Here is a 27,807-nt window from a genome sequence, read left to right on the forward strand (position 1 = left end):
TGTCCTTAACATTAAGCCATTGATTTCAGAGGGACTTCTGTCACGATGGAGGCTGAGTATCTGTGCAAATGCTTTAACAAATGGAAGAGGGGCATCAGCTATTTTTAACTGCCATGAAAGCTGGTAATTTACATACAAGCTTCCCTACTTACTTTGCTATCACTTTTCCCATGTCAGCTCAGAGTTAAGCAGTAGGAGAAAAGAGTGTCTGGTGATTCCTGGTGATAGAAATGTTTTTTCTGTGGGTCTGCCCAGTGTGCTATAGCCACTACATCAACATTAGACCCTTCCCACTCGTGGCCTGTTCTGCTTTTGTCTGCAAATTCATATTCACTGGGAAGCACAGAGGGTCCTTCTCATAACAAATCTGTAGAAATTATTTTCTCATCCTAACTATTGTTTGAAAATGCAAAAATTACCCAATGTTTACTTTAATACTGGTCATAAAATATTGGTTTATATTGGTTAATACTGGTCATAAAATATATGTTTACTTTAATATTGGTCATAAAACTACCTTGTTACACCACTGCAATACCAAGGATGCAACTTTGCTCTGGTTCCCACTCCCTCCACTGGATCCCAATGTGCAAGCTGAAATAGAAACAGTCACTGGGGATAGAAATTAAGTGGAGGTCAATAAACAGTCTGGCAGAATCCAGGGCAGAGCTGCATTTCTTGGAATAAGAAGCTGTGCTCTCTGACTGCATCAGTGGTGCCTGCTTTTACTAATCCATTTATTTTACACAGCAATTGTTTTACCATGAAGGGCATTATCTGGCCATAAATTACTCATGGTTAAAGTAAGATTACGGACAATTAGGAAGACTTTAATCAAACAAAAACTTAAATCAGTTGGAAAAAATATTTTGGAATAAGCATCTTGTGTGCCGTCCAGACATTTCAGTGCTGGGCTTGTGCATGGAAACACACAAAGGAGACTAAGTCAAAGCATCAAAGAAATGAGATATGGGCAAGGTGATTAATCACAGGGTGACAAATTCATTAGAAGCCAGGACTGACAACATGTTCTATGGGCTTTCAATGCATACAGGGCATTTGCTGCTTCTGAGCCCCTCTGCCCACCTGCACCCTTCTCTCTGCATCCCTCCTCTCTCACTGTACTGGGAGATGTGTTTCCCTGCCCTGATACTCCCCATGGACAGGGGTGGCCTTTGCCCCAGCTAAAGTCTGGTTACTACAGGTTCTCAGGTCCCAGTCCTGAATGCTATGCTGCCTAGAAAGATAAATGGCCACACAAAGTGGCCAGCATTTCTCTAGGGAAACTGTTTCCATCACCAAAAGGTCACAGCACCATTATGTATGCGTCTTGCCAGTGTTACTGTTGTGTGAGAGAAAACCAATAGGTTTGCTGGCAGTTTCTATGCAATTCTGACATCTCTGTGGCTAAAAGTCTTCCTCTACATGTTGGAAAACTTCTGAAGATATCCTACTCTCCTTAAATATTCTTTGTCACTACAAGACTGGTATATGGCATTCTTCCAAGAGGAGAGGGTTCAGTCCGGTACATAAGTTTTACACCTAAATAAAGAACCCTAAACCTTGCAAAAGCTATCATCTAATTAGACAAGGAAGTTAGCAGTAAATTTCAGTGAGATAGCCTGAAGGAATGCACCACTTTGCAGCTCATTTTAGCTGTGTTTTATTTGCTGTGATGATTTGTGTTCAGAGATTTGAGTATTCACACTGGAGCATGGATGATACATGAGAGATGTGTGTGCAGATGTAAGCTTGTTATAGATATGGCAAGGAAAGTGTTCTTTCTTATGTGAAAACATATTTGTAATTATTTCAACACTAGTCCTGGGTTTTTATTTGAAATTGATGCTCCTTGCCATGAGAATGTGACTTGAAGGTGGCAGAGGAATCTCAGGCCTGTTTACAACAGTAATTTGGGTGCTTGAGCACCCAGGTATCTCAATGACACCACAGAGAATGGGGTTTCTATTCATATTAATATTGTCTTTTGCCCCTTGGCAATTGCTATTTCATCAGAAGAATTTTTAGGAACACGTTGATGTGAGGCAAACTCTTCCAGGAAGGTTCCCTCAGTCCAAGGTGATCAATTGATGCTGTTTGATGGGGAGAGGAAGGAAAGAGCCCAGGAAAGCCAGCACTTCACCTGGCCAATGGAGACATGAAATTAATTTTCCATATCCCAGACATATCCACTAACAACTGACTTGCTGGACACGGTGTGTCCAAGGGCTGTTGTTTCCCTGCCAGTCCTGGCCTTAGGATCTGAATTCACATATCTGTTCCTGAAACTGTTTTCTCAGCTCTTTCAATGGGGTGGTGGGTATTGTGCTGTCCAACACAACGGTGTCCCAATGTTAACAACATTCAAACCAAAACCAGAACAGCACTGATTAACACCAGCTGATTCATCTCAAGGTCAAGCAAAGCTTCTGTCAACAACTTGGAAAAAAGAATCAGGTCAAACCTAAAACAAGCCAGCCTGTCTGGAAAACAACTTGCTGCCTCTCTGATAGTCTGAAAAAATATTTTTTCAGCTCAGCTGCATTTTTCAGATGCATTTTATGTAGCTGCTCATGTAAGTCCACGTGAAGATGAATGAGCCCAGATGTGATCTGAACATCAGATCCTCCATTTACCCCCCATGTCATGTTTTTTCCAGCCTCTTGCTAAGACAGTCTCTGATTTCACAGGCAGACAAAAAAGTGGAGTGAGCATTTCCTAGGTGATGACAAGTCCTAATTAAGCTTAAGTGTTAGGATTTTGCTTAGACTATAAGCCATAAAGAGCAGAGAGTGATTTGTTTTGCTTACACACGCTGAGTTCAAGAGGGTCCTGAGTTTCCTACGTGCCAGTGCTGAGAAGTTTCTTCTTGTTATATAGTGGCTGAAGCATGAAACCTGAACACTGACACTGACTTTTGTCCATACAGGTGAAGGATGTTGTGGGTTATGATGCACTGGGCCATTGCTTCTTCACTGAGGATGGACCAGAAGAGCGCAACACGTTTGATCACTGCCTTGGGCTGCTTGTGAAACCCAGCACTCTGCTCCCCTCTGACAGGGACAGCAGAATGTGCAAGCTGATCACAGAGGGTGCTTACCCAGGGTACATCCCTAAGCCCAGGCAGGACTGTAGGTGAGTGGGAACATCCCTCTTCTTCTATCTTTTCTTTACAGGAATTACCCATAGCATTACACAGATGCAACTACATGGTTGTTAGTAGAGGCCTGGGCTGCATGCCCTAAAAGTTGGGAAAGGAGTCTCCTGGGGTTCTTTATCTTTGTGTTGTTCAGATGCCTACACACCTAGGATGTAATCTTCATTTTTAGCTTAAAGTCATTTGAGTTGGTTCCTACCTCGAACCAACTGAAAATCTCTCTTTCAAAGTGCACAGTGATGCCTTGTGCCTTATAGGGTATTGATCTCAAATGGCTCAGCAAAAAGCTGCAGAGTTCAGAATGGCCTGGGTTCTGCCATTTGCCCTCATGTCAAATGGCAGCCAATTTTGTCAGAAGTCAGACAGTCATTATTTGCAAAGAACAGTGACTGTTTAATGATACAGCCTTGGCATAATACATTCCTTTGGCACAGTCTGCCCAGACTCTGGACTGAAACCAAAATGATATAATAAGCACAGTTCAGCACAGAATTGGAAGCTGAAAATAAAAGATCAAAGACTGTATACACACATTGGATCTCTAGTAGTCTGTTTACATGAGCTCAGGAAAATGTTTCCATGAGAACTTCTCAAAGCTTCCATTTGCCATGAACACTGTATTGAACTGCAGGGTCCTTTCCCCTAAGTATCCTTGCAGATCTGCCAACTGAGCTTTAGCTGAAGATGATAAAACCTTTTCAAGAAGAAGAGATTTCACAAGTTCTTTTTGCAGATCTGTTGCCTTGCAGAAAAAAAAAACAAAACAGGTGAAGTATAGAAGAAATACAACTGTCTTGGCCACATAGCTGAGCATTAGCATTTTTCCCTAGAGGAATTAATGGGTTCCTCATTAACAGTAATTTTTAAGCACAAGGTAGAGAAATGTCAGTCACAAATACTGTAGTTGCAGATGATCCTGGTATAAGGCAGGGTATGGACTCACTGAGCTCCTGAAGGCCATTCTAGCTGGTTTTTGGCCCAAAAATTAAGGTGCACAAGGTAGAAATATGATTTCATTGCTAATTAGTGACTGTTTAGGGAACATACTCATTTGGATGCATATCAAGCAGCAAGCAGCTACTTAACTTTCTTTTTGTTTTGTTTTGGTTTTTTCCTCCCATCCCCCTGATTCTTCTTGAGACTGTGCTAAACTCTTAAAATAAAACCTATGTGCTTAGCAACTAGGCAAGCAGATCCCTGACTGTAGTCCAGGGAGCATAGCAAGTGGCCTGGAAAAGATCCGTGAAACCATGGTATTTTGGAAGTGGAAAAGCTGGATGTCAAGCTCACCTTTTAGAGTTTAAAGCTGATGGTGGGTCATCTCGAGGACAAGACCCCTGTGCAACAGAATGGGAGGTCTTCCATGGTGAAGATTTGTCTTCAGCCCACAGAGCTTTGTTGATGTGTTGAAGGTGCTGGGAGATGGGAATGCTTTGACCTGTAGTCCGGATTTTTCTCCAGGATTTTATTCTGTAGTTGGAGGGGTGGAAATCAACCATAAAAAAGTGCTAAATTTCTGACGCACAAAAAAAGTCAATGAGAGTCTCTGGAGCCAGGCTTCCATCCTGAAAATAAGACAGATGCTGATTGATGCCTGACAGATAAAAATCTTTGGTGTTTTTCTTTTACTTGGAAATACTCTTGGTTTACTGAGACTCTATCAGTATCACCCATTCTGTCCTCAGAACAAACTGGGGTTTTGTCCAAATAAATATATTTTTAGCTTTTTACTTTGGCAAAGGAATGAGATGGATTCATGCAACGCTCCTTTTCACATCTGTGTTTGTTTATAAATTACGCTTAATATCCCCATTCATAAAATAAAAGTTAATCAGCTATTGTGCTCATTTTCCACTGATAATCCACTTAATAGTCAGAGGGGATATATTTTGTGTCATTTTGAGGAGTACAGGCTGAGGTCTCAGGAAAAGGTCCTGTAGTACTTTGAGCTGTGATGACTGCCTTTATAAAAGAATTCAGGGTTTGATTAGAAAAATAACTTGTTTTGCACTGAGCTCATCCAGCCTGAGTGCACTAACACTACCCCAGGGGCAGCAGCCAAGGCACCAGCACAGGGATGAGGGATGAGGGTTGAGGGATGAGGGTTGAGGGATGAGGGATGAGGGATGAGGGATGAGGGATGAGGGATGAGGGATGAGGGACAAGCTCTGGCTGTGGCTCTGTTGGCTTGGAAGAGGCAAGAAGGCAGGAGCTACCAGAAATTCAAACAGTATTGTGCCAAATGACACAGTAACCTGCCCAGTCCGCATGGCTCAGAGGAACAGGATCAAGCTGATAACCAGGTCACTGTGGAAATACAAAGGCCTTGCCCTTGCCTATGCAGAAGGAGGTGGTCTATAAATAATTCCAAATTGTCTCTTTCTGGCCAGTCCTCTGCCCGAAATAGAAAAATTTTGCTATGTTTTCATTATAAAGTTGCAGAAACAGACCTTTATCTTAGGCCAGCAGAATCAGTTGGCCTAAAGCCCCATGAAGTCCTTCATAGCAAGAGTAAAATAGACATAAGGGTTACATAGGTCCATCCCCTGCAGGAGGGTGAATCATTCTGGGAGCCAGGCTGCTGGTGGTAAGTGCTGGGTGTTTTCTTCCCAAAGTTCATGTGCTGGTTGATTAATGAATGCTGTGTGTCACAGGACGGACAGTGATGGATTGATCTTCCTTCCTTGATGGGAATCTTTCAATTAAGACTCTTTTATGTGCATTAGACAAATGGAGTCCTTTTGTCCCAAAAGAAATGCATAAGAGGGTGGGAGCAAATAAAGTTAATGAGTCACAGCCAGTCTTGGAAACAGAAGGTACTGGGGTACATTTGGAATGCCGTTAAGAGAAAATTCATTGGGTTCCCTGAGTAAGTGAGTCTCTAATGAACCTGAGGGCTTATCTGGGGGCAAAGTTCTTTTCTGTGTCTTGTGCAACAGTATATTTACCTTATCATAAAACATGATTGACATCTGACAGCTTCATAGCAGGCTTGGAATTGCAGTTGAAATTCCTCATTTAATACTCAGGGTTTTAAAAGATAAGGCCGTGCTCTCTGTCAAAGCACAGAGGACAAATGTGGTATGGGAAGAGAAAGAAAAAGCAGTATTCCCTTTGCCCCCTAGGCAGGACCCCTTATCTGGGGAGTTATCAGCTCTGCCTGTACCGGGGGGAGTTGGTTGGTGACTCTGGTGTGTGCTTGAATTGTCATTTTCATGTTATTCTTTGTTTTCCTGACCTGCAGTGCTGTATCCACATTCTGGATAGCCAACCCACACAACAACCTCATAAACTGTGCAGCTGCAGGATCTGAAGTGAGTGCAGAAGTTTCTTATTTGGTAACAACTCAGACCGGTTACAGCCCTGCAAGGCTGAGGCTCTTGCTGGAATAAAACCTGCTTCTGTTACTCAGGCGTGTTTGAAACTGCTAGATCTAGACATACACTAATGTGCCTAGTGCTGCCAATAAAAAAGTAATGCTTTTCCTTTTGCTTCACACTTCTTGTCACTTGCTGTTTCTAGAGCTGGATGGTTTTAGCGAAAAATCCAAGCCTTTGCACAGTGTGTAGCCTGAATAAATCAAACAAATATGACTGCAGCGTCCCAGTGAAGTCATTGGCAGTGATTCTGTTGATGGCAGTACAGTAATGGTGCTCTGAAATTTCAATCAGCACTAGTGCTAATTCCACAGGAATTCTTGGTCACATCAGAAGCCTTTATTTTCCAACTAAGACAAGTAAACAAGCAAACCAAGACTTAAACAAAGAGATGTAGTCTTTACAAGGCTTCTAAATCTGAGTACCTGGATTCAGGCTCCTAAATAAATATAGTCTGATTTTTTAAAATGCACACATACAGTGATAGGACGACATCAGTGCATGTGTGTGTGTTAGGAATTTCAAAAGTCTCTGTTATAGCCTCAGTATAGATGTCAGATCTTAAATTAAGACACCTTGAAGATGCTGGTCAGTAGCCTGCATGTGAATGTGTGTGTGCTGTACTCCTCACTGCATACAGCCAGACAGGTCGATGCTGCTAGCTGTGATTTGCCCTGAAATCTTCTGGCTTACCTCTTGTGGCTTTACTGGTAAATACTTGGGCTAACGTAGACCAGCAAACAAGTTCAAGCAAAGGCTCAGATGTCCGTTCTTTTTGTCAGGAAACAGGCTTTTGGTTTGTTCTCCACCATGTGCCAACGGGGCCCTCGGCAGGCATGTATTCCCCTGGCTACTCCGAGCATATGCCGATGGGGAAATTCTCCAACAACCGTGCGCATTCCAACTACCGGGTGAGTCTGCACGCAATGGGAATGCTGCCCTCAGAAAACCCAGCATCTCCTCACTCCAGCTCTTTGGGTCTGCAAGCTATTAATGCCTCTGCTTTCTGTTTCACTGGAAGTTAGTGTGAGCTTGTTTGTGTCTGCAGATAAAGGAGTTTGCGTGCTGGTGTGGGAGCCCTCAGAGTCAGCCAGCGCCCACTCCCTTGGCTCTCAGGCATTCAGAGGTTTTCGCCTCTGCTCAGGCTGCTCCTCTGCTTCTGCACTCCTAAAATAGTGCTGCCAGGAGCATCTATTGGCAGCTTGTCTAATTATAGACTTCAACTGCCAATGTTAGCAATTAACTCAACAGTTTCTGGAGGGATAAATACAGGCCTGTGTGCCTGATCGTCTGCTCTTCATTTATTTGCCCTTCCCATGCCATGGTGTGGGGCTGCATGTTACTGAGTGTCTTAAGCTGCACTCTGTGGGGATACATGCATTGGCAAGAGAGGTGAAGTTTCTGGAATGGGTGGCAGTTTTGGGGACCACACGCTGGTCTGGATAGACTGGCAACCCTGTTTCTCATACCACTGCCAGAAGCAGATGATAGAATTGTGCAGGTGACTTGGGCTTAGAACAGTTGGAGGCAGAGCCTGGAAAGAACAGTAAAATATACAAATATACTGTGATACTGCATTTCTCTTTTCTTGTAGGCTGGAATGATTATCGATAATGGTGTAAAAACCACCCCAGCCTCAGCCAAGGACAAAAGACCAATCCTGACACTGATTTCTGGCAGGTAAAGTGTTTTTCAAGGTTTGGATTGGAAAAGACCTCTCTATAGCACTGACTGAAAGCTTTGAAATTGCTCCCCAGAAAGCTGACAAGAGTCATTACAATGTCTTTTGGGTGGCTCTTTTTGATTGGGTGGTCTTCACTTAGATTTACTACTTTATAAGTTCTCTTTTTCCATTCCTAAGGGACCCCCTGTACACACCTTTTTGGTTTTGTTCCTGCTGTTCAGCTCTGAGCTGAGCTTCCATGAGTGTTACATCAGCTCTAGGGTGTTCCATTGACTTTTTTTTTTTTTTGAGATAAGCAAGAAGATTAAATGCTGCTGGCCAACAGCCCCACTGGGCAGAACTTGCTGCAAGAGTTTCCCAGGAATAAGAAATTAAATTATTTCCTAGGAATGCTGTTGATTTTATTCATTCTTTTAGGACCTGCCTGAACAAGCAGTGCTTATGTGATGGAGCTCACACTTTGATTTCAAATTTCAGCCTAGCTCCAAATCTGTCACTGCAATAATAATTACAATTAAATACAGAGAGTGACCCTTCATCCCTCCTGCTGTGCACAGCCTCTGTGCAGCACAGTGGAGTCATTTAGAAATACTGGAAACCTCTCCATAGAGTGTATTGTATCAGCAGACCTACCATAGTCTGGTGGCTTTTGAGAATGTCCCCCCCTTTCCCCAGAGTTGACCCCAGAGATGAGGCTGATGTAAGCAGAGGGCTTCTTGTGGGCAAAGTGTAATAGCATACAGGCTGCACTTACACCCTTTTATCTCATTAGAGGTTGAGTCTGGCTCTTAACTTCATTACCAACCCCAGGGAGAGAAAAGGACATAAATATTCTCAAGTTTCATAGTTATCTTTCCTGACAGACCAATTGCCTCCAGTTGCACCCAAATTGCATTCCCCCACGTCTTGGTTTCTTGACAGAAAAAAAACACATAGCAAAAAGAAACCTGCTCAAAACCTCTGTTCAGCAGGGCAGAAAAACAATTTTTCCTTTTCTCCTTTTCACCCCTGGATGTGTGACATCCAGCATGGATGTAGTCATGCACTCAGCAAGCACTGTAGGGGTGGGATTGGTTCTCCTCTCCAAGGGAACCCAGCCAGCAGCTCAGATATTAGTTACCCTGGGATCCACATTACACCAGTGCCCTGCCTAGCAGCTGATGCTGAAAGGTGTTCAAAAGTGAATATTATGTGCATTGTTTTAATGTTAAATTAATTGAAGCTAGTAATTCAATGGTAAAAATAACTGCTAAAAATAACTTCTTAAGAACAGCTTGCTCTGCAAGTATCCCTTGAATTCTCTTGGGAACCTGATGCAGCTTTTCCATAAAGCTGGACACATGCTTTGGGAATCTACCTGCTACCACAGGCACAGGAAGTGATTACAAAAGGCAGTTTGTCCCTGGCCATAGAAAGGCAGGAATGACCCCTGGAAGCCAAGCTCTTCATAATGCAGTCATGTTTATGCTGGGGGATTACCCACCAGCACTGGCTGCAACTCAGGTTATTTGCATCATTTTCGTGAGTCAAAACTGAGAGGCTGAATAAATGATGATAGCTGGCTGGCTGGGGCAGACTTTGAGGAAGACAGAGCTGGTGAGATTATTCTGTGCTCAGCTACAGCATTAAATGTCTGAGTCAAATTTTGTACCCTGCAGTGTTCCTCCAGCTACACATGGATGTGAATAGAAGTGGAATCCTTCTCAAAATATCCCCGTTTAACAATACCTGGGGAATTCACAACGGCTGATACTAAATCTCCCTCTGAAAGCAAATTCACAATGATGACACTGCCAAAGCAATATTCATTTACTGGAACCCTATCAGCCTGATGCTCAGTTTCAGATTGATATGATGGGTTGTTAAGCCAAGCAAAGTGCTATTGAGTGTCTATTAGTGATCTGACAGCTTGGCCTTGCTACTCATTGGTCAGGCATGAATTTTAATCTCTGGACCATTCGTTGCTGGCACTGAATTGAATACTCATCTGTCAGGTTTCTTGAAGCTGCTTTGTATGATGGAAGATGCTCCTTCAGTAGCAAGAGGAAGAGCTGTGCCTCAGGACCAGATAATGACAGCTGAGCTCAGCATCACCATAGGGAGCCAGGGGTGGCCAACAGGCAGCAGCTGAGGGCACACATTGCTGCAGTTGCCACTTGTGTCTGCTTTTTTCTTGCATCAGGCCAATATTTCATCATACTTGATAACTTCAGAGTTAATAACTGTTATACGTGTGTCCTGAGTTATGTATAGTGGGAATTATAGTGGGAATAGTGAAGGACGTACTCTCAGCCCCTCTCCAAGATGTTTCAATTGCTTTCCACAGCGAGGAAAATTTGGCAGTGGTACTCATGTCCGTAGTATAGCCAAGGTTAGGAAGATAAGAATGCTCAAAAGGAAAAAAAAAAAGGATATTTATCTAAGTAACAGGACTATGCTAATGGATAGCAGTAAGGGATTAAAACATATCTCAGACTTTGGGGAGCAATATTAAACTTTCCATGCATTCAGCAGTCTATCAGCAACACAATAATGGAAAGGTGAAAGGAAACTTGGAGAGTGTCTTTACAACTGCCTCTCCTGGACCGTCCTTTCCTTGGCAGCTGCGTCTGGCCATCCCTCTTGGCTAGACACACTGCTTGGCTGGACTCTTGTCCCAAAGCTGTTCCTGAGTTAGCAGAAACCAGATGTTTAGCAGGGCCGTGCACCGAGAGAGGATACCTTCCCTTGCCAACCTTTCCTCTCTCCTTCTGGTTTCAGATACAGCCCACACAAAGATGCTGATCCTTTGAAGCCCAGGGAACCGGCGATAATTGAGCACTTTATTGCCTACAAGAATCAGGATCACGGGGCCTGGCTGCGGGGTGGAGATGTGTGGCTGGACAACTGCCAGTGAGTTTTGCCTTATTTCAACTCTCAGAGCTCAGCCTGGTGTTTATGGCGAGCATAGCTGTGGTTCAGATTATTTATATTGCTTTGCACCTTTCCTATGGCCAAGATTGAAATAAAGATGAAATGTTAAGTAAACACAGGCATTATTTTACATAAACAAAACCTGCTTTGTCTGAACTGAAGATTCCTCAGATTGTTTCTTTGAGTGATGCTGACCTGTATTTAAAAACAGTCAAACACAGAGACACAAATGAGTGAATATAAAAACTATTTTTTATATGAAAAATGACGTGCTTTGAAAAGAAATCATCAAAATCCACCACCTTCCCTGGCTAAGTCTGTTCACAGTTCCGTTTTGTGGTTCACTACCATGCTGAATAAGCGAGTACTGATGAAGCAGACACAAAACTATGCATCACAGCAGCAAGGGAGAGAGACTGGGGAGCTGCATGTTGTGCTCTTTGAAAGCCAGTCCCTGCACTGGTCAGAACAGATACTTGTTTTGCCCTTGAAAACGAATTATCTTCTACAGTTCCTTTTGCTGAGCCAGTCTCTTAACACCAACCTCAATAAAGAGTGACAGGAAAAAGGAAAAATCTACTTTACAAGGCATATTGTGATAACCCTGCTAGGAATAGGTGTCACACCAGCCAGAGCTGCCTTACCTTTGAGTGACCCAAACCTCCTAAAGCAATGAGGTCAAGTTGAGTGGAAAGGAGGCTGCAGCAGAACAGTCAGAAACATAATATTGAGTAATATAGTTTGTGCTTCTTATGAACTGATGAACCAGGAGTGTCTAGTGAACTCCATGGCCAGCAGAATTGTCTTTGCAGACCACACTCGTGTAATGCAGGCATTTGTGTGAGGCTTGTGGAGCAAATGCAGCCTCTGGAGGTTACTAAAAGCCCAAGGAGTCCATCAGTTTCCCTCAGCAAACCCGTGAGTGCATGGGAATTCGAGGAAGCAGCCATCAAACTGTAATTGCCTCTATAGCCACAGTGTTTCTGGCGCTACAAAAAGACTTCCTTCTGACAAAACGAAACAAATATTAATGTGGAACCCAGTACCTAAGCTGCAGGGGCAGCTCTGGGGCTGGGGCAGGCCCGGGAGGAGATAGCCTGGGAAGCGCTGCCACCTACAGACAGGCAGAGAGACAGACAGACAGACAGCTTTCTTTTTTAATAAGGAAGATCTGTTTTCTATTTTGCTGTTGATGAAAGAGAAGCCAGGCTTCTCTGCTTTTATAACATATCGTCTTGTAAAGTTATTTCACGGAAGCAGCGTGTGACACATGAGCACCAGGGAGTACAGAGGTCCACGTGAAGCAAAGCACTACTAAATAATAAAACTAGTTGGAGTGAGAGATGAGCATGGGCTTTTTATATAACAGTTACAGAGTGTGGACACAGAGAAAAAGCTTTATCAGACTAGTAAACTATTCCCTGTAATCATCACCATAACCTCAGCTTGAAGCAATCGGGTGCATGTCTGCTGCTTCATATCATTTGCATATACTGCAAGATGTATCAAAAAAGATCTTCCAAAACTAGACAGGGAACAAATTGGGTGAAGCCTGAACCTTTCTGTGAGCACTGTTCAGTAATCAAGCTCTGCTGCCCTCTGCCTCATGGATTTGGTTATTTTAGTTTGACATGATAAACCAAAGCAAACCCAAACCTCTTCTGAAACATCCATCTTCTCTTTGCAGGTTTGCTGACAATGGCATTGGCCTGACCTTGGCAAGGTGAGCGTGGGGCAGGCTGGGGGCAGGTGGTGGGGATGGGTGTGAGCAGCCCTTTCACCCCCTGCCTTTCCTTTTCAGTGGTGGGACTTTCCCTCATGATGATGGCTCAAAGCAAGAAATCAAGAACAGCCTGTTTGTTGGCGAGAGTGGAAACCTGGGCACAGAGACAATGGACAACGAGATCTGGGGACCTGGAGGCCTGGATCACAGGGGAAGGACCCTGCCCATCGGCCCGTAAGTTCAGCTCAGCACATCAAACCCTCTCTGTCCCCACTCTCAGTGCATACTCCAGCCCAGTGGGATTTCTTCAGCACTGCTCAGTTTAATAACCATTACACAGAAAGGACTTGGTTTCATCTCTCCCAGTCCCAAAGTCCTCACAGTGCAGCTGCTGCTGGCAGGTACATACTTGCAGGATGCCAAGACAGCACCCAGCCCCTCTTTCCTTCCCCCTCCCCTCTGCAAACAGCTGAGTAGACAGCAAGAGCAGTGTGTGCTAGGCTGGGCACCTCTGGGTATGTGGGCAGCAGTGGCTGAGCAATGTGGCAATCTCTGCTCAGCTGCCAGGAAAGCTCACAGAAGCCCTTCCCTGGGCTTGGACTGGCTCTGATGTGGTCAGAAGTGTCCTGAGAGCTGCTGTTACTATTCCCACTGTGCTACAAGAATTTGTTGCCTTAGTTAAATAGTTCTGAGATGCCACTGCATTTCATGTGTGGCCTCTTTTTAGACCTTACCCCTGTGATGGGTTCACAAGTCCAGTAATATTTTGTTGTTTTTCCTGAAAACTGTTGTCCTAGCAGCAGCCCTACAGCGAACAAACAGCTCAGCTGCTTTTTTTCTGCCATATTATATGCCTCAACTTTGCCTGTCAGTTGTGATACAAGAGGTTAATTTTTAACTATAGTAATAATGAAAACCCAATTTGCTGTGACTGTCCCTCCAATATCCTTTACATATATATACACATATATATGTGTGTATGTGTGTGTATGTATATATATAAGTGCATATCTCATTGTGTGCAGAAACTCAGAGAGGCAGAACAAATGCACAGGAGAGAGCAAGTCTTGTCTAAGAGAAACCATTCATATGAGGAAAGTTAATTTTTTTTTATCATAAGTGAAATGTGAAACATTTTCTTTTATTCTCTTCAGGAGTTTAAGCATTTCATTCACTTAATCAGTGTGAACAATTGTCTTCCTTACCTTGCAGATGGTACCAGAGAGGTCTGTTAATAGAAGTTCATTAGACTGCTCTTTTCACCTCTTTCAACCCTATGGATTGGAAGACCTTTCCTTGTTTTCCAATCCATCTTTTGTTGAGGATGAGTTGCACAGTTTCTCGCCGAGTTCCTTTGAAAGATGCAGTGGGACTTCTTTTAGCCCCACTTTAATTGGCCCAATAAGACTTCATGGTTCTGATGAGTTTCAGGTTTTCAGTGCTGCAGAACTCATTTCTGATGACAAACATGGATTTATTCAGCCTTGCTGTAAGTTCCTTCCGAGGAGGAACACAGACCAGATAAAGATGCTCTGTTCAGACACAAGAGAACTTGAGTTGAACTTGCAAGGATAAGAGGACTTTGCTGACATTTCCAAAGCATAAACTCAGGAGTTATCCTAAAGGGACGTGAAAAATGGAAGCAGCTGAGAAACAAGTGCTGTGGGATAGTATGTGTCTAGAATACATTCTCATCCTCCTGCTAACAAGTCTTTCTGTCTCCTTGGAATGTGTTTCAGGGATTTTCCCATTCGAGGGATCCAGTTCTACGATGGACCAATCAATGTCCAGAACTGCACCTTCCGAAAGTTCGCTGCCCTGGATGGGCGGCACACGAGTGCCCTGGCATTCCGGCTCAACAACGCCTGGCAGAGCTGCCCCAACAACAATGTCACTGACATCCATTTTGAAGATGTCCCTGTGAGTCTTGCTCCTTCTTAGCAAAGCCTTTTCTAGTTGGCTTGGAAATCGGGTTGTGGGCAAAAAAGTTGGAGCAGCCCTTGGGAGAAAAGGGGAGACCTTCAGGAGGTTGCACATCATCTTTGTCAGAAGCTCAACAAAGAGGGTGGCAGCTGAGAGAGAAATTGGATTGGTGAAATGACAAGAAAATCCAATTCGCTGGCAAAATAAAACAGTGACATTCAAGTGGAAAAATTTTCGATTTCTGTGTGCCTCAAACTGTTGAAACAGGGAGAAGGATCTGCCCTCTTATTTTCAACAGCAGTATAATATTAAAGCAAAGATGGAGCGAAGTCTGTTGTGAAAGTTCTAACTTACCTTGAAGTAGAAAATACTGATTTGGGGCAATCAGCAGTGAAACTGAGCCAATGCAGGGTAATTCTGGAGCTCTGCACACCAGGGTAATTCTACAGACTCTAGTTCTGCAGACATAAATGAGAGCAGAACCCAGCCAAAAAGCATCTGCCAAACTTTGAATTACAGAATGAACTTCTGGGTGCTGGTCTGAACTTGTCCCTTATGCTTGTCCCTGAACTTGTGCTTATGGGTTATTTTCGTATTTTCTTGCACAATTATTGCTAACCGGTTTTCTGAGGTTCACCTCTAGCAGCTGTTAAATCCAACTGCCAAACATTACAAATAAATAAATTAATAGTGGTTGGGATTGAAATTATTTGGGTTGCTTAACTTTCAAACATTTAGCAGAATTGCTCACATGTCGGGAAAAGTGCTGACTGGCAATCCTTGTGCCAAATGGGATGAGAAAGGCAAAATTCCCCTAAAAGTGTTGGTCGGTCACTCTCTAATATTGCACCAGGCAGACTGGTGACATGACGTTTATTTATTCTGGATAAAAATATCAGCCAGAAATGGCCTGAGCAGCCATTTCCCACGGCAGGTTGCTGGTTGTTCTCACCATCAGTGTGACTTTATGTGGCTTTGGAACCCTAAAAATGTATCAGCAGACAATGAATAAAGTGTCTCTGGTGAACTTACTCCATCTCCCAAACCTTTCTCCAGAATTTTAAAACAAACCCTCTTACAGCTGAGGCTGAAATTCTGGTTGTTTTAGCCTTTCCCTCATGGCCAGCAGGGAAATCTGTGTCTGCTCTCTCTGAAAAACCCTACACACCTTTTAAGTGCATGACTGAGCTCTACACTGACCTCAGGCTTAAAAGAGAGGCAGTGTGCTGGCCAAGGGGGGACAATCCTAGTATTTCTGTACCAAATGACACTGCTGATCCTCCTGACTAACCAAGTGGGTGCTCAGCCTCAGAAGCTGATATTTTATTACTGTGTTATCTCAGAGGACCTGCAGCCTCAGACTTCATCTGGAGTCGTGGGGCCTCAAGGCATCAATCATACAGTGTCTCAAGCTGAGCAGCCAAAATCCGTGGCTGTTTAAAGAAAGGTGGTGTTACTGCATGCAGATTTCTTCATGCACAATTTGACCCACAAACCCACCACTGTCTCTTGTCCAAGTTACTTTCCAATGCCAAATAAAGTCAGAAAATGGGTCCTTTGAGCCACTTGAGTGACCACAGCTATCCTTTGCTCTATGCTGTGATTAATTCCTTTCTGGAGATGTAAATGAGTTTCTCTGTTCTGTTTAGATTACCTCAAGGGTCTTCTTTGGAGAACCTGGACCCTGGTTCAATGATCTGGATATGGATGGTGATAAGACATCAGTTTTTCATGACGTAGATGGTTCTGTGTCAGAATATCCAGGCTCATACCTGATAAAAGAAGATAACTGGTTAATCAAGCACCGTGACTGCATTGATGTGCCTGACTGGAGAGGTTCCATCTGCAGTGGAAACTTTGCACAGGTAAAGCTGTTTACCTTGCAGTTTCATTATCACTTTATTTTGTTTTAAATTTCTTGTCATTGTAAAGCTTGACCTTGAGAAATGGACTTTCTTCAGGGTGATCAGGGTTTATTTATCTACCTGTCTGCAGAGGTGGTTTTGAACATGAGAACACTGAGGTACATGTTCAGATACTTTGGCCTTGGATGTTAAAAGCTCCAACAGCTGCCTAAAGTCCCCTGAGAGCTCCATGAGAATTAACAGATTAATATTCATAAATCTATGGGCTGTCTGCTAGCTATTTTTCCTTGATTTATGGAGGGAAGTGTTCCTTGCTGTGTTATGGGAAATGTGCTGAGGAGTCAAAATTAGGCATCATTAGACTTCTCATGATCTTTCACCCTGCTGTGTAACCACTAAACCATTCATCCTACCCCACGAGCTCCAAGTTCTGCTGCCTTGAGGGAGTCCTCACTTTCCTCTGATGAGAAGAGCTTGGTTTTCTTTTAGGTGATACAAATGTTGGGGTTTTTTCAGTGTAGTGTCATTAAAGCCAATTTGTAACCACTGAGCTGGTTTTCCTGCTTCTGAAACCCAGACAGAAGGGTCCTTGTTCAGCAGCAGTGAGATGTCTGAGGTAGATACTGTCCCACTGCTGTGGGTTGCCACTAACACTGCGAAATAATCCAGCCCTAATGCAGCTCTCTTTGAAGCCTTCCATGGCACATATTCCTGAACTCAGTAGATGAGGTAATGATCCTTCTTTTAATTTTTTTTTCCTTTCTTTTTTTTCCTTTTTTCTTTTTCTTCTTTTTTCTTTTTCTCTTTCTTTTTTCCTCTTTTCTTTCCTTTTTTTTTCTTACTTTCTTTTTTTTCTTTTTTTCCTTTTTTTTTTCCTTTTTTTCAGAAAACTCTTTGTTGCAAAGTAAGAAAGTGAATATATGGGTACAAGTGTATGGTGCACAGGCTGCAGTTGAAGACCTGAAGTCCAGACCTCACACCACTTCACATCTAACAAGTAGATGCACCTTTAATGTTTTACTGCAGTTCATTAAACCCTTGGTGATTTTTTTTTTTTTTTTTTTTTTTTTTTTTTTTTTTTTGTCTTTTTCCATCTAGATATACATCCAAGCCTACAAGCCGGCCAACCTGAAAATGAAAATAATAAAAAATGACTACCACAATCACCCACTCTACTTGGAAGGGGCTTTGAGCAAAAGTACTCATTACCAGCAATATCAGCCAGTTGTAACTCTGAGGAAAGGCTACACCATCCACTGGGACAAGACAGCCCCCGAAGAGCTGGCCATATGGCTCATCAACTTCAACAAGTGAGTGATCTGACTGAATTCCAACATTCCAGCCCAATAATGTAAGTGCACATTTTTAGTGGATGAGGTGATCCCCTCGTGAGCTCTTCCAGAATGAACGTGCTTGATCCAGGAAGTCCATTGAGTTCACCATCTTTCCATTTGACATCTCAGATTCCTGTTTCCTCCCCCGGGAAGCCTTGCAAGATAACACGGTTCATTTTTAGAAGCCCAGAGCTAATTCATTCCTGGTGAATGGAAGTCACAGGTGGAGAAGTCAGGAGCAAATCTGACCCAAATTGCTTAACTAACCCATGGTTGTTATGTCTAATTTACATTGCATTGATTCATCCCAAACCATTACAATTTTAACTGCTCAGGAAAAAATTAAGTTCTTTTTCAGAGTGAATTATTTAGTTTGGCTTCTAGCATGCCCAGGAAAATAATAGTTATGTGTTGACTTGCTATTATGTGGGTCTTTGCTATTTTTAGGAATGACTGGATCCAAGTAGGATTTTGCTATCCTAGAGGCACGACGTTTTCCATCCTGTCAGACATCCACAATCGCCTTTTGAAGAAAACATACAAAACTGGAACCTTCTATAGAACTTCCCAAATGGAGAAACTAGAGCACAGATATCCTAGCAAAGGATACTACTACTGGGATGAGGACACTGGGTAAGGAAGCAAGCATTGTTGATTTGGACACCACATTGAGAAAGCTGGAATTGGGAGCTGTTTCGCTAATGCCATCAGCAGGGATCACAAAAAACCAGAGAGTTTTTCTGGGAATGTGACTGCCATTTAATTTTCCTGGGATTCCCATGGCTGCCAGTCATTCATAGCCTCTGCTGCACTGTGAAGTACTCTGGGAAATGTTTTGAACACAAATTAGAAAAAAAGACAAGAGCACAGACCATGAAACTGAACTAGGGACCCACCCAAAGCTTTTTGTTTTGAAGAACAAGCATTTTTAAACACCATGACAGAAATGCACAGGAACTAAGAGTGTGGTTGTTTTTAGAATTAAAATAATGGGAAAGAAAGACCTAAAATACAAAGCAAGTATTTCTGTGTATGTGAATCATTATAAAAAAGAGCTCAAAGGGAGTTTATAGGTGTCATCTAATTTCTTTTTAAGTTTCCTGATCTCTCCAAGCCACTTCTGAGATGTCTGTCCCCTTCCATTTGCATGTGGTATGTCAAGAGTTATAAAATGCAGACATGGACATTGAGGGTTTGCATTATTGCAAAACGTTAGAGAGGAGTTGACCAAAACTAAGCTTTTTTGCTAGTCATTTTTTGCATAGAATGTTGTTCACCTCTCTCCCCTTCCTGCAGGCTGCTCTTTCTGAAACTCAAAGCTCAAAATGAGAAGGAGAAATTTGCTTTCTGCTCTGTCAAAGGCTGTGAACGAATCAGAATCAAAGCTGTGATCCCAAAGATGTCTGGCATCAGTGACTGTGAGGCCATGGCCTATCCCAAGTACACGGAGACACCAATAGTGGAGGTGCCAATGCCCAAGAAGCTCTCCAGTGCACAACTGGTAAAGCAAGTTATTTTTAATCACAGAATAATTGCCAGTGTAAAGCTGTAGTTCTGGCACATATTGTGCCCATAGACACAGAAAGACTTTGTACCAGGTTCACTCTGTCTGGTGCCTGATTTTCTGAAACCCTCCAGGTTTGCAGAGCAGCATGAAAGACATTTTTGCCTCTGGAGGCCCTCAAAGGACAGAGCCACCCAAGGCTTAGGTTGACATTCAAAATGTGGTCCTGTGGGGCTCTATTGTGAAGTGCTGTGCTTCTAAAAGCACAGGGTGACAAGTGATGTGCTGGAAGACAGGAATGTGATTCTGGAGACACACAAGCTTTCTTGCCTGGCCTCCAGCTGGAAGAACATCAGCATCACAGAAGGAACTCCATAGCTGAGTGTCTCATCCCTACAAAGGATTTTGTGCAATCCTGCATTCAATCTAGTCTGGTTCTGGGGAACGGAGGGGAATATACTTCCGGTTTTTTGGGTTTTTTCTCTCATCACCCTTCAAGCAGGAACATATGGCAAAGCCTTAGAGAATTATGTGTCACACACATACTCTGCCAATTGATGAAGTGATTTGATCACTGACAGGATGAGCAGAGAGGTTACCATTGTGCTCAGTCTCATTAGCAATGTAATTTGGCAAGACAGTGATTATTATGTAGATTTCTTGTTAACTGAATTTCAATATTTAAAATGCTTTCTGAAAAATGCAGTATTCAGGTAATGGACATCCTCACTAGAAACTTGTCTCTCCCTTTTGTTTTTGCAAATAGAAGACCAAGGACCACCTACTAGAAGTGAAAATAGAAACTTATAAGAAACAATACTTCCACCTAAGGGATGATTTTGCATACATTGAGGTGGGTTCTCACATAATTTTGAAGAACAAAATTCTGAGATATTTGCTTAGTTTTTACAGAAAACTTGTATATGAGTTTACCATGGAGAGTTAGATTCAAGTCACTTTTGCTTTGTATTTTACAAAACCCCCATGGCTGTACTTCCCCATATTAACAAAATGCAGAATAGCTTAACCTCAGAGACCTGAATTGTGCCCTCTGGTAGAAAGAGCAGTCCTGTGACTGCTGCTGCACTGTTACTGCTTCTAACAGATGGCTGTTTGCAGTTGTGTTACTTTGACATATTCAGACCATTCCCCCTCTCCCCACCACAGGTTGATGGTGTAAGGTTTTTCCTCACTGATGAGGGCATCCAGCTGGTTGTGATTGATGGATATAATGGAAAAGTTGTCGATCGAGTAACGTTCAAGAATTCAATTCTACAAGGAATCCCAGCACAGATAGAAAACTACGTCAACAACATCAGAGATCAGTGAGTAAATAATCTGATGTTACAAAAATGCAGTGTAAAAGAATGCTGTACAGCTCTCCTCTTTTTCCTGGTTTTTATCACTCAACATGGTCCAGAGTGACCAGATGAGCAATGTGCTTTTGTACCTGCTGACTCCAATAGAGTCCAAACGTGAGCAGGATGTGCAGGCAGCAGGAGGATGCAGAGCCTGTGATTTAGGAACTGATTGAGCACCAGATAAACTGCAGAGCTGTGCCTGATTCATAAACTGCAGGTCTACATTTATGTTTGGGTTACAGACAAACTGCGGACTTAAATTCACAAATAAAATCTCAGCACTTACTGGTACAGATGTGCACAGGCTACATTTTTCTATTGCCTGCACGTTCTCTCAAATTGCAGAAAAATCGCTAATAAAATACATTCCTCTTTGCACATGTTCCCTGCCCAGACCCAAGGACTGGATGCTTTTATTTTTTAAGTACAGGCAGCCAAAAATGCAGAATTTTTAAAGTAGGTGGTAAGTAGCCAACACAGATTCCTTCATCCTGGAGGACAGACAGCAGGTTCATCTGCTGGGATGGGAACCTCAGAAGCCCTTTAACCGAAGGGGTTATTCTCTTACTGGTTTGTAGAGTCCTACTGGGAAATGAATATATGTAACTGCTATTAAACATGTTTTGATTTTAAATCTGTTATGTAACATTAAAAACAAATATAATAGCTTTATTGATGAATCACCTGAAATAGCTGTAGGCAGGTGGACAAGATTCTTTTTTACCCTTTTGCTTCTCTTGTGCCTTGGCCACCACGCATTCCTATTTTTCCCTGAACATTTCCAGTTCCAGCTGAGGTGTTAAGATACAACTCCTGCACTCAGCTCAGGACTTGAGCTCTGCAGGAGCTGACACCTAAATAATTTTAGCCCCTTGCCTGCACCATGCTGCAGGAGAGCAGACCCAAAGCTCTCCTTCTGTAAGGCTGCAAATGCTGTTTGAGTCAGGGAAGTTTCATTCATGGAACGAAATAATTTCATCCACAGAAGTGCTTGCTCATTTACTCTGTGATGCAGCTTTTAATTAGGAGCTGAACAAGGATGATATCCCAGCTTAATAGCCAAACTCACACTGAATTCACTGGAGCACAGCTCTTCCTCAATACACTTTGAGACACCCCTTGGAAGCATTTGTACATCTTCTGGGAAGTAGGGGGGTCAGTGCTACTGTGTGGTCTGTATTTCACTGTGGATGTTTTTTACTACAAGATTTCCCCTTCATGTTTAATTTGGGGTTTTATTCTGCCCTTTTATCCTACCCAATTAAGCCTAGGCAGCTGCCAGTTTTAACCCAAGCATTTACAGGTCTGCATTAGCTTAATGAATTTATATCATGTCTTTTATTTATCACTTGGCATTTGGAGAAGACCCTGAGAATTTTGAGGTGAAATACAGCACATGCAAGTAAAGCAGCAGTAATATTAATAGTAGTAAAAGTAATTATAATGACAATAATAATAGAAAAAAATTCCACAAAAGAACACTGAAAATTAAGGAAAAAATTAAAGTCAGCAAAACTCTCAAATTAATTTCTTCAGTCTTTATCCTGCTAATGATGTAAGAATAATAAATGATTTGAGACTTTCTCAGAGCATCCCAGAGAGAGCATGTTCCTTTCTGACCAAAGCAGGATGGAACAGCTGGTTTAAGAAACAGAAGTTTCTTTTGTCAATTTCTTGATGGGTTTTGCATGATTGAAAAAGTGAATATATGACTAAGGTATTGGAAAACATTGACAAAAACCACTGAAGCAGAAACCACTGTAGTTTGAGGATGCCTTTGAGTGGCAGGGGCAGGAGTTACCAGTGCTCAAGACAGGCAAGAGAGGAAATTGGTCTGACTTCATCTGCTTATAAATGACTTTGTTTCCTTCAGCTCCATAGTGCTGGTGACATCTAAAGGCAGATTCATTTCAAGAGGACCATGGACTAAAGTTCTGGAGAAACTTGGAGCAGAAGAGAGTTTTAGGCTAAAAGGTAACTTCTATTTTAAAATGCAATTCTAAGCCCCTGAGATCTATTCCCCTTCCATGATTCCAGTGAAGGGATCTTATTCTCTATCTATCTAGACTTTGTCTTGCTTATTTCGTGCTTACTGTTCTTGCTTATTATTATCAACATGTGCTCAAACATTCCGGGGCCAGTGATTTATTTGTTCAGTCATGTTGTAGCCACTGTAGCTTTGGATAGCAGTGCTGAGTCTAATACTGGAGATGGAAAAAGTGCTCTGGCAGCTGTTCTTAGAAGTGAGGAATTCAGAGAGTTTTATAGTCCAGATTAAGTTGAGATAAAAAGACATTTTAACAATAGGAATATTGGTCTTTGTCCCACTATGGGCCCCAAACTGGGAGTTTTACTTGTCTGAATTTACTTATAGCTGATTTTCTTGTGAAACAAAATTTTATTTTGATGACACAAAGCATATTGATTTGGAAGTATCACATATTGCCCACGTATTTGTGTGTGTGCTGTCCTCACTGATGTAGGTCTTGTCTGTTGTCCCGTCCCTCAGCATCTCTCCACCTTCCTCAAGCAGGAAAGGGTTTTGAGTGCCACCACCATGCAAATAATGAGAGCTTCACCAGAGAGCTCAACCTGCCTGCTTGGAAGGGCTTTTCCTTCTCCCTTTCTCTTAATTAATGGCAGCATACAACATGGACATAAAATAGTAATTACATTTCATTAGCAAAGCATTTCTTTACTACCCGGAGAATGCATAATTGGCCAACTTTGTGGGGAGATGTGTGCTCCTGTCCACCAGCACCCATCCAGCCCTGTGGGTGCAGCCCTGCAGATGATGTTTTTATGGCCCTGACATGGCCCTAATCTACTTGCTCTGATTTGCAGAAAAAATGGCTTTTGTGGGCTTCAAAGGCAGCTTCCGCCCCGTCTGGGTGAAACTGGTCAATAATGAGGACTCAGCTAAAATCTATCAAGCACTGCCAATTCCTGTGGTGAAGAAAATGAAATTATGAGGAGGAACTGCTCTGCCTCCTGGCTGCCAGCACTGCCCCGTGGGATGGACTACTGACTGCTCACCCAGGCACCTGGGCAGCTCCAGAGGTGTAGCATCTTGTTGCTGTTGTTGTTGTTCAAAAAGAAATCTTACTGTAAGTAGCTAGAGTGGCCACATGTGACAGAAAAGCCTTCCTCTGTGACCAGCATGTGTTCTGTGATCTCCAGCTCCTGGCTGGCTGACTTGCTCACTGATGCCACGTTGACTCTCATGTTGCTACGCAAGGTTTGACCTGGTTTGCAAAGTGCTGGTTCTATCAACACCCCTGTGACAGACTAAATTAAGTGCTGCCTCGAAGGAGGAGTTCTAGGTTTGAAGGCCATCAAAATTTATTGGTTTTACCAGCTTCTACTTTGTCCAAACTTTTTTTTTTTTTTTCCCCCACAGTGTAAGTAGCTGCTCACATACACATGGGATGGCAATTCAAAGGCTGGTTGAAAAATCTAAGATAGAAAGAGTGTATGTGAATGATTACCTGGATGCTGGGACTTGTAACAGGACAGTTGGAATTTTTGCTGAAGCTTCTATGATGTTTGCTAAAGCTCTTTGGGATCTGTGTCGTACATGCTAATAATGCATGGCACCTAGTAGGGGAAGAGGTGACAGAAAAAGGTAAAACATGTCAGTGGAGACTGATGAAACCACATCTTTCTGCTTGCTCAGAAGCCTGTGTTTTTCCTCTGGATCAAGGTTTTTTTCAATCTAGTCGTTGTTCAAATGGAAGTTTTCTTTCAAAATTAGCTGTAGGCAAGAAGGAAAGCAATGTCAGTCAGCACATGTATTTTCACAGCCCTTCCTGTGTGGTCCCATATAATGATGTTCAGGATCAGTCTGGATGGTTTAGCCTGGGTAGCTCAAGTATTCCAGTTTTTAACTGGAATAACAGTTAACACTGGAACTCACCTTTTTCCAGCCTTTTTCAAGATGAAGGACCCTTGCCTTTCCAGGGAGGTCAGAGGGATGGGGAACTGGCTGCTCTGCTGTGTCTTGCTTTCTGATTGTGTCCTAAGGCACAGTGTCTTGGTCCTCCTGGGAGAGCTGCCTGAGATCTGGATGGGAGGTGGCAGAGAGCTTACCAGGGAGCTGAAGAATTAGAGTGGGAGTCCCCACCCACAAGCTGGCTGTCTTGTACCTCCTTTCCCTCTTCTTCAAAACAGTATCTGGGTAATGAAGGCAAAGCAGTGTGAATCAGGACTTCTCTGGGCCATTTCTCGAAGCTGGTACATAAAACATTAGTTTGTAAAAGGTTGTAAGCTCTTCCAGTGTTCAGTGATATTTCTGTTGCTCAGAAATGCCACAAAGGCATCTCTGGAGATGGTGGCTGTTCTAAGAAATCTGAAATGGGTTACAAGATAGGATGAAGAGCTTTTCAAAGCACATAGAATGTCAATTTTGCCAATAATATCTGGGTTTCTTTCCCCACTTTGTCTCTGTCTGTCCCCATTGCTACAGAAATTCTTCTAGTTGCTGATGGTTACTTAGTTTTGCTCCATTTTAATTAAGGCTCATGTAATTAGGTTGGTTCTTTCCCCACAGTATCTGAAATGGTATCTTGCAGCTAGAATGGAAGAGCAACCATTTTGTGTGCCATTCCAAAGGGTGAGCAGGCATTACACCTTAAAAGCCCAGGTTAGATCAGTTACTCTGAAAGTCAAAGCAAGCATGAGTAAAAGCTAAATAGTACAGTAGATTTCAGTCTCCTCAAACCTCTCCTGGGTTTTGAAACTGGAAATGTTCTTTTCAGTCTTATTGTATAGTTGTTTTGAACTCGCTGAATGTATTGTGTGCTGTATTTTTGTTTTTTAAAAAAAGAGCCAAGCTTTCTCCCCCTTTCTTGTCAACAAGGGTCTGTGATATGTGCTCCTTAGGCATTTGTGCTATTTCCAGAATGAATGGGCAACACCTGTAAAAGGCAAGTAAGGCTGGTTGTTTTCCCTCCCCCAGTGGCTGGTTTGGGTTGTCAAACCAAGAAAATGGTTATGATGGTTTGGGGATGTCAAAGTCAGTCTTGATGGTTCAACCATGATTTTCCAAGCATCATTTAGCTGACATTCTCTGATAACCAAAGCAGAGCCAGACCCCTGAAAACAAACAAACAGACTGAAAAAGATACTGTACTCAAGTCCCTTGAGTACATTAGTCTGGGTTATCTGAATCTATTTGTCCTGAGGCAGGTCTGTTGATGGCCACTGCACTGGAGTTAGTGGAACGGACTTGCTTCCAAGAGATGGACCAAAGCAGGAGCATTTTTTTCATGAGCACTTGACAGATGGTGGGCAGGAAAGGTGCGTTCAGAACGTGCCTGGTTTGGGATGTGGCTTTCTGTGACTCCAAGGGCAGGGGTTGTGCTCTGCCATGCACTGAGCTGCTGGGCACCGGGGACATCTCTGGTCCCCTTCTCTGCAGATACCTGGGAGAATGGTGCCTTTCAACTGGTTTGTTCAGCCTATATGAGCAGGCTGCCTTTGTGCTGAAGTGTAGCTTTTGAGTTTATTATTTTGGGAATTCTCAGGGTGAAATCATAAGACTTGGCTCTAGGAAGAACTTTTTTTTCTTTTTCCTTTCCTAAAAAATCTCATTGCATAAAGAGAAGAAAACTTTTAAGTAGCTTGTTGTATCATGCAAAAAGCTTGTCACATGGGGCCTGTTTTGGAGCTCAGGTAGGACTCATGCTGTGAAAATGGAGTATGGGATCACTGGAGTCTGGAAGCCTGAGGGGTAACAGCATCCTAGCAGAGTGTAACAGGGAAGGTGTGCCTGTGAAATGCAAAGGGCTCTCATTGACCATGGGATGAAGTCAGTGTGTTGCTCTGAAAACAGAACGAAGCCTAACATCATCACCAGTCAGCAATAGTTTTGTGCCATATGATTACTTTTAAATCTTTGTTCTAGAAATTGCTCGTGCACATTTTGACTAGTGAATTCCCTGGCTGCTTGTTCTTTCTATGTCCTTTTAACAGTCCCTGCACAAGCTGCAGTTACCTTCTTTGTAAGGTTTTATTGCTGCAAATGTTTTCATGTTTGCCTACACAGTTGCTATTGGTAGAGTGGGGTTTTTTGATTGCATTTTGTTTGTTTGTCTGTCTGTTTGTTTGAATGTTTGGGTTTCTTGTCTCTGTTCAAATGCTTGTGTTACCTGTCGCCGAAATAGCTGGTCCTTTTTCGGAGTTAGATGTTTGTACATTTTCTTAGAGACTTTCCAATGAAAAAAAAAAAAAAAAGATATATTTTCTATTAATTTATTACAATGGCACTAAGGCAACGAAATTGCAGACAGAGGAAGCATTTTTACTGGAGTTTGGCATTGTCCAGGTTGTTAAGGAGGTCAGCAGGATGTCACTTCTGATAATCTGCTTTGCACTTGAGAGGTCTCTATGTCTGCAGACTGTGGTGATGCATTGACTGTCTGGGTTATCATGACAAGAGCTCTTGGGACGTTGGTTCCAACAGATTGTGGCTTACAACTGAAATAACTTGTAGTTGTCTGGAGTACGCAACGTTTATAAAAATAAATATTCGGTGCAAATTTCTTATTTTTGTCTCTCATCTCTTCAGTGTCTGTAACAACAGACTGGTGTTTGCTGGATGCACAAGCACAAGACTTTAGTACATCTGAGACAAAGGCACACAGCTCCCTACCTGACTCAAAAGACAGGAGCCAAGGGGCCAAACCACCCCTGTGTGTTTTTGCTGGCAGCTCTGCACAAAGTACAGCACATCCACACCTGCAGGATCCAAGATGGGAAGGGAAGGAGGTGGGAGTGGGAAAGGGGATACTGCCCTGGGCAGACATGGCAAAGAGGTGCATTTGAAGGGGGACTGTTAGTAGATTAAAACAACAAATTTGTTCTTCTGTTCAAAACACTTTTTTTATTCGCTGGGTCAGCATGGAATAAAAAACATATGGAAATAATATATAAAACATGTATAAAGTTTTTGTAGCGAGCAGCTAT

At 42.7% G+C, this 27,807-nt stretch overlaps 1 protein-coding gene across 5 annotated transcripts in view; it reads left to right on the plus strand.

Annotated features, from left to right (window-relative positions):
* Nucleotides 1-27,384, plus strand: part of CEMIP (cell migration inducing hyaluronidase 1) — a 110,054-nt gene extending 82,670 nt beyond the window's left edge. For all 5 annotated transcript variants that reach the window (XM_071754372.1, XM_071754374.1, XM_071754370.1 and 2 more), the window contains 16 exons: nucleotides 2,930-3,135; nucleotides 6,402-6,471; nucleotides 7,317-7,445; nucleotides 8,129-8,214; nucleotides 10,979-11,110; nucleotides 12,819-12,854; nucleotides 12,933-13,088; nucleotides 14,594-14,774; nucleotides 16,427-16,642; nucleotides 17,741-17,952; nucleotides 18,424-18,609; nucleotides 19,273-19,477; nucleotides 20,247-20,333; nucleotides 20,648-20,805; nucleotides 22,715-22,815; nucleotides 23,686-27,384. In XM_071754372.1, the coding sequence (XP_071610473.1) occupies nucleotides 2,930-3,135; nucleotides 6,402-6,471; nucleotides 7,317-7,445; nucleotides 8,129-8,214; nucleotides 10,979-11,110; nucleotides 12,819-12,854; nucleotides 12,933-13,088; nucleotides 14,594-14,774; nucleotides 16,427-16,642; nucleotides 17,741-17,952; nucleotides 18,424-18,609; nucleotides 19,273-19,477; nucleotides 20,247-20,333; nucleotides 20,648-20,805; nucleotides 22,715-22,815; nucleotides 23,686-23,813 (2,289 nt within the window). In that variant the 3' untranslated portion in view covers nucleotides 23,814-27,384. The remainder of the gene's footprint in view (nucleotides 1-2,929; nucleotides 3,136-6,401; nucleotides 6,472-7,316; nucleotides 7,446-8,128; nucleotides 8,215-10,978; nucleotides 11,111-12,818; nucleotides 12,855-12,932; nucleotides 13,089-14,593; nucleotides 14,775-16,426; nucleotides 16,643-17,740; nucleotides 17,953-18,423; nucleotides 18,610-19,272; nucleotides 19,478-20,246; nucleotides 20,334-20,647; nucleotides 20,806-22,714; nucleotides 22,816-23,685) is intronic.
* The last annotated feature ends 423 nt before the right edge of the window (nucleotides 27,385-27,807 follow it).

Source organism: Heliangelus exortis, chromosome 11, assembly GCF_036169615.1.
Source record: "Heliangelus exortis chromosome 11, bHelExo1.hap1, whole genome shotgun sequence".
Taxonomy (NCBI): Eukaryota; Metazoa; Chordata; class Aves; order Apodiformes; family Trochilidae; genus Heliangelus; species Heliangelus exortis.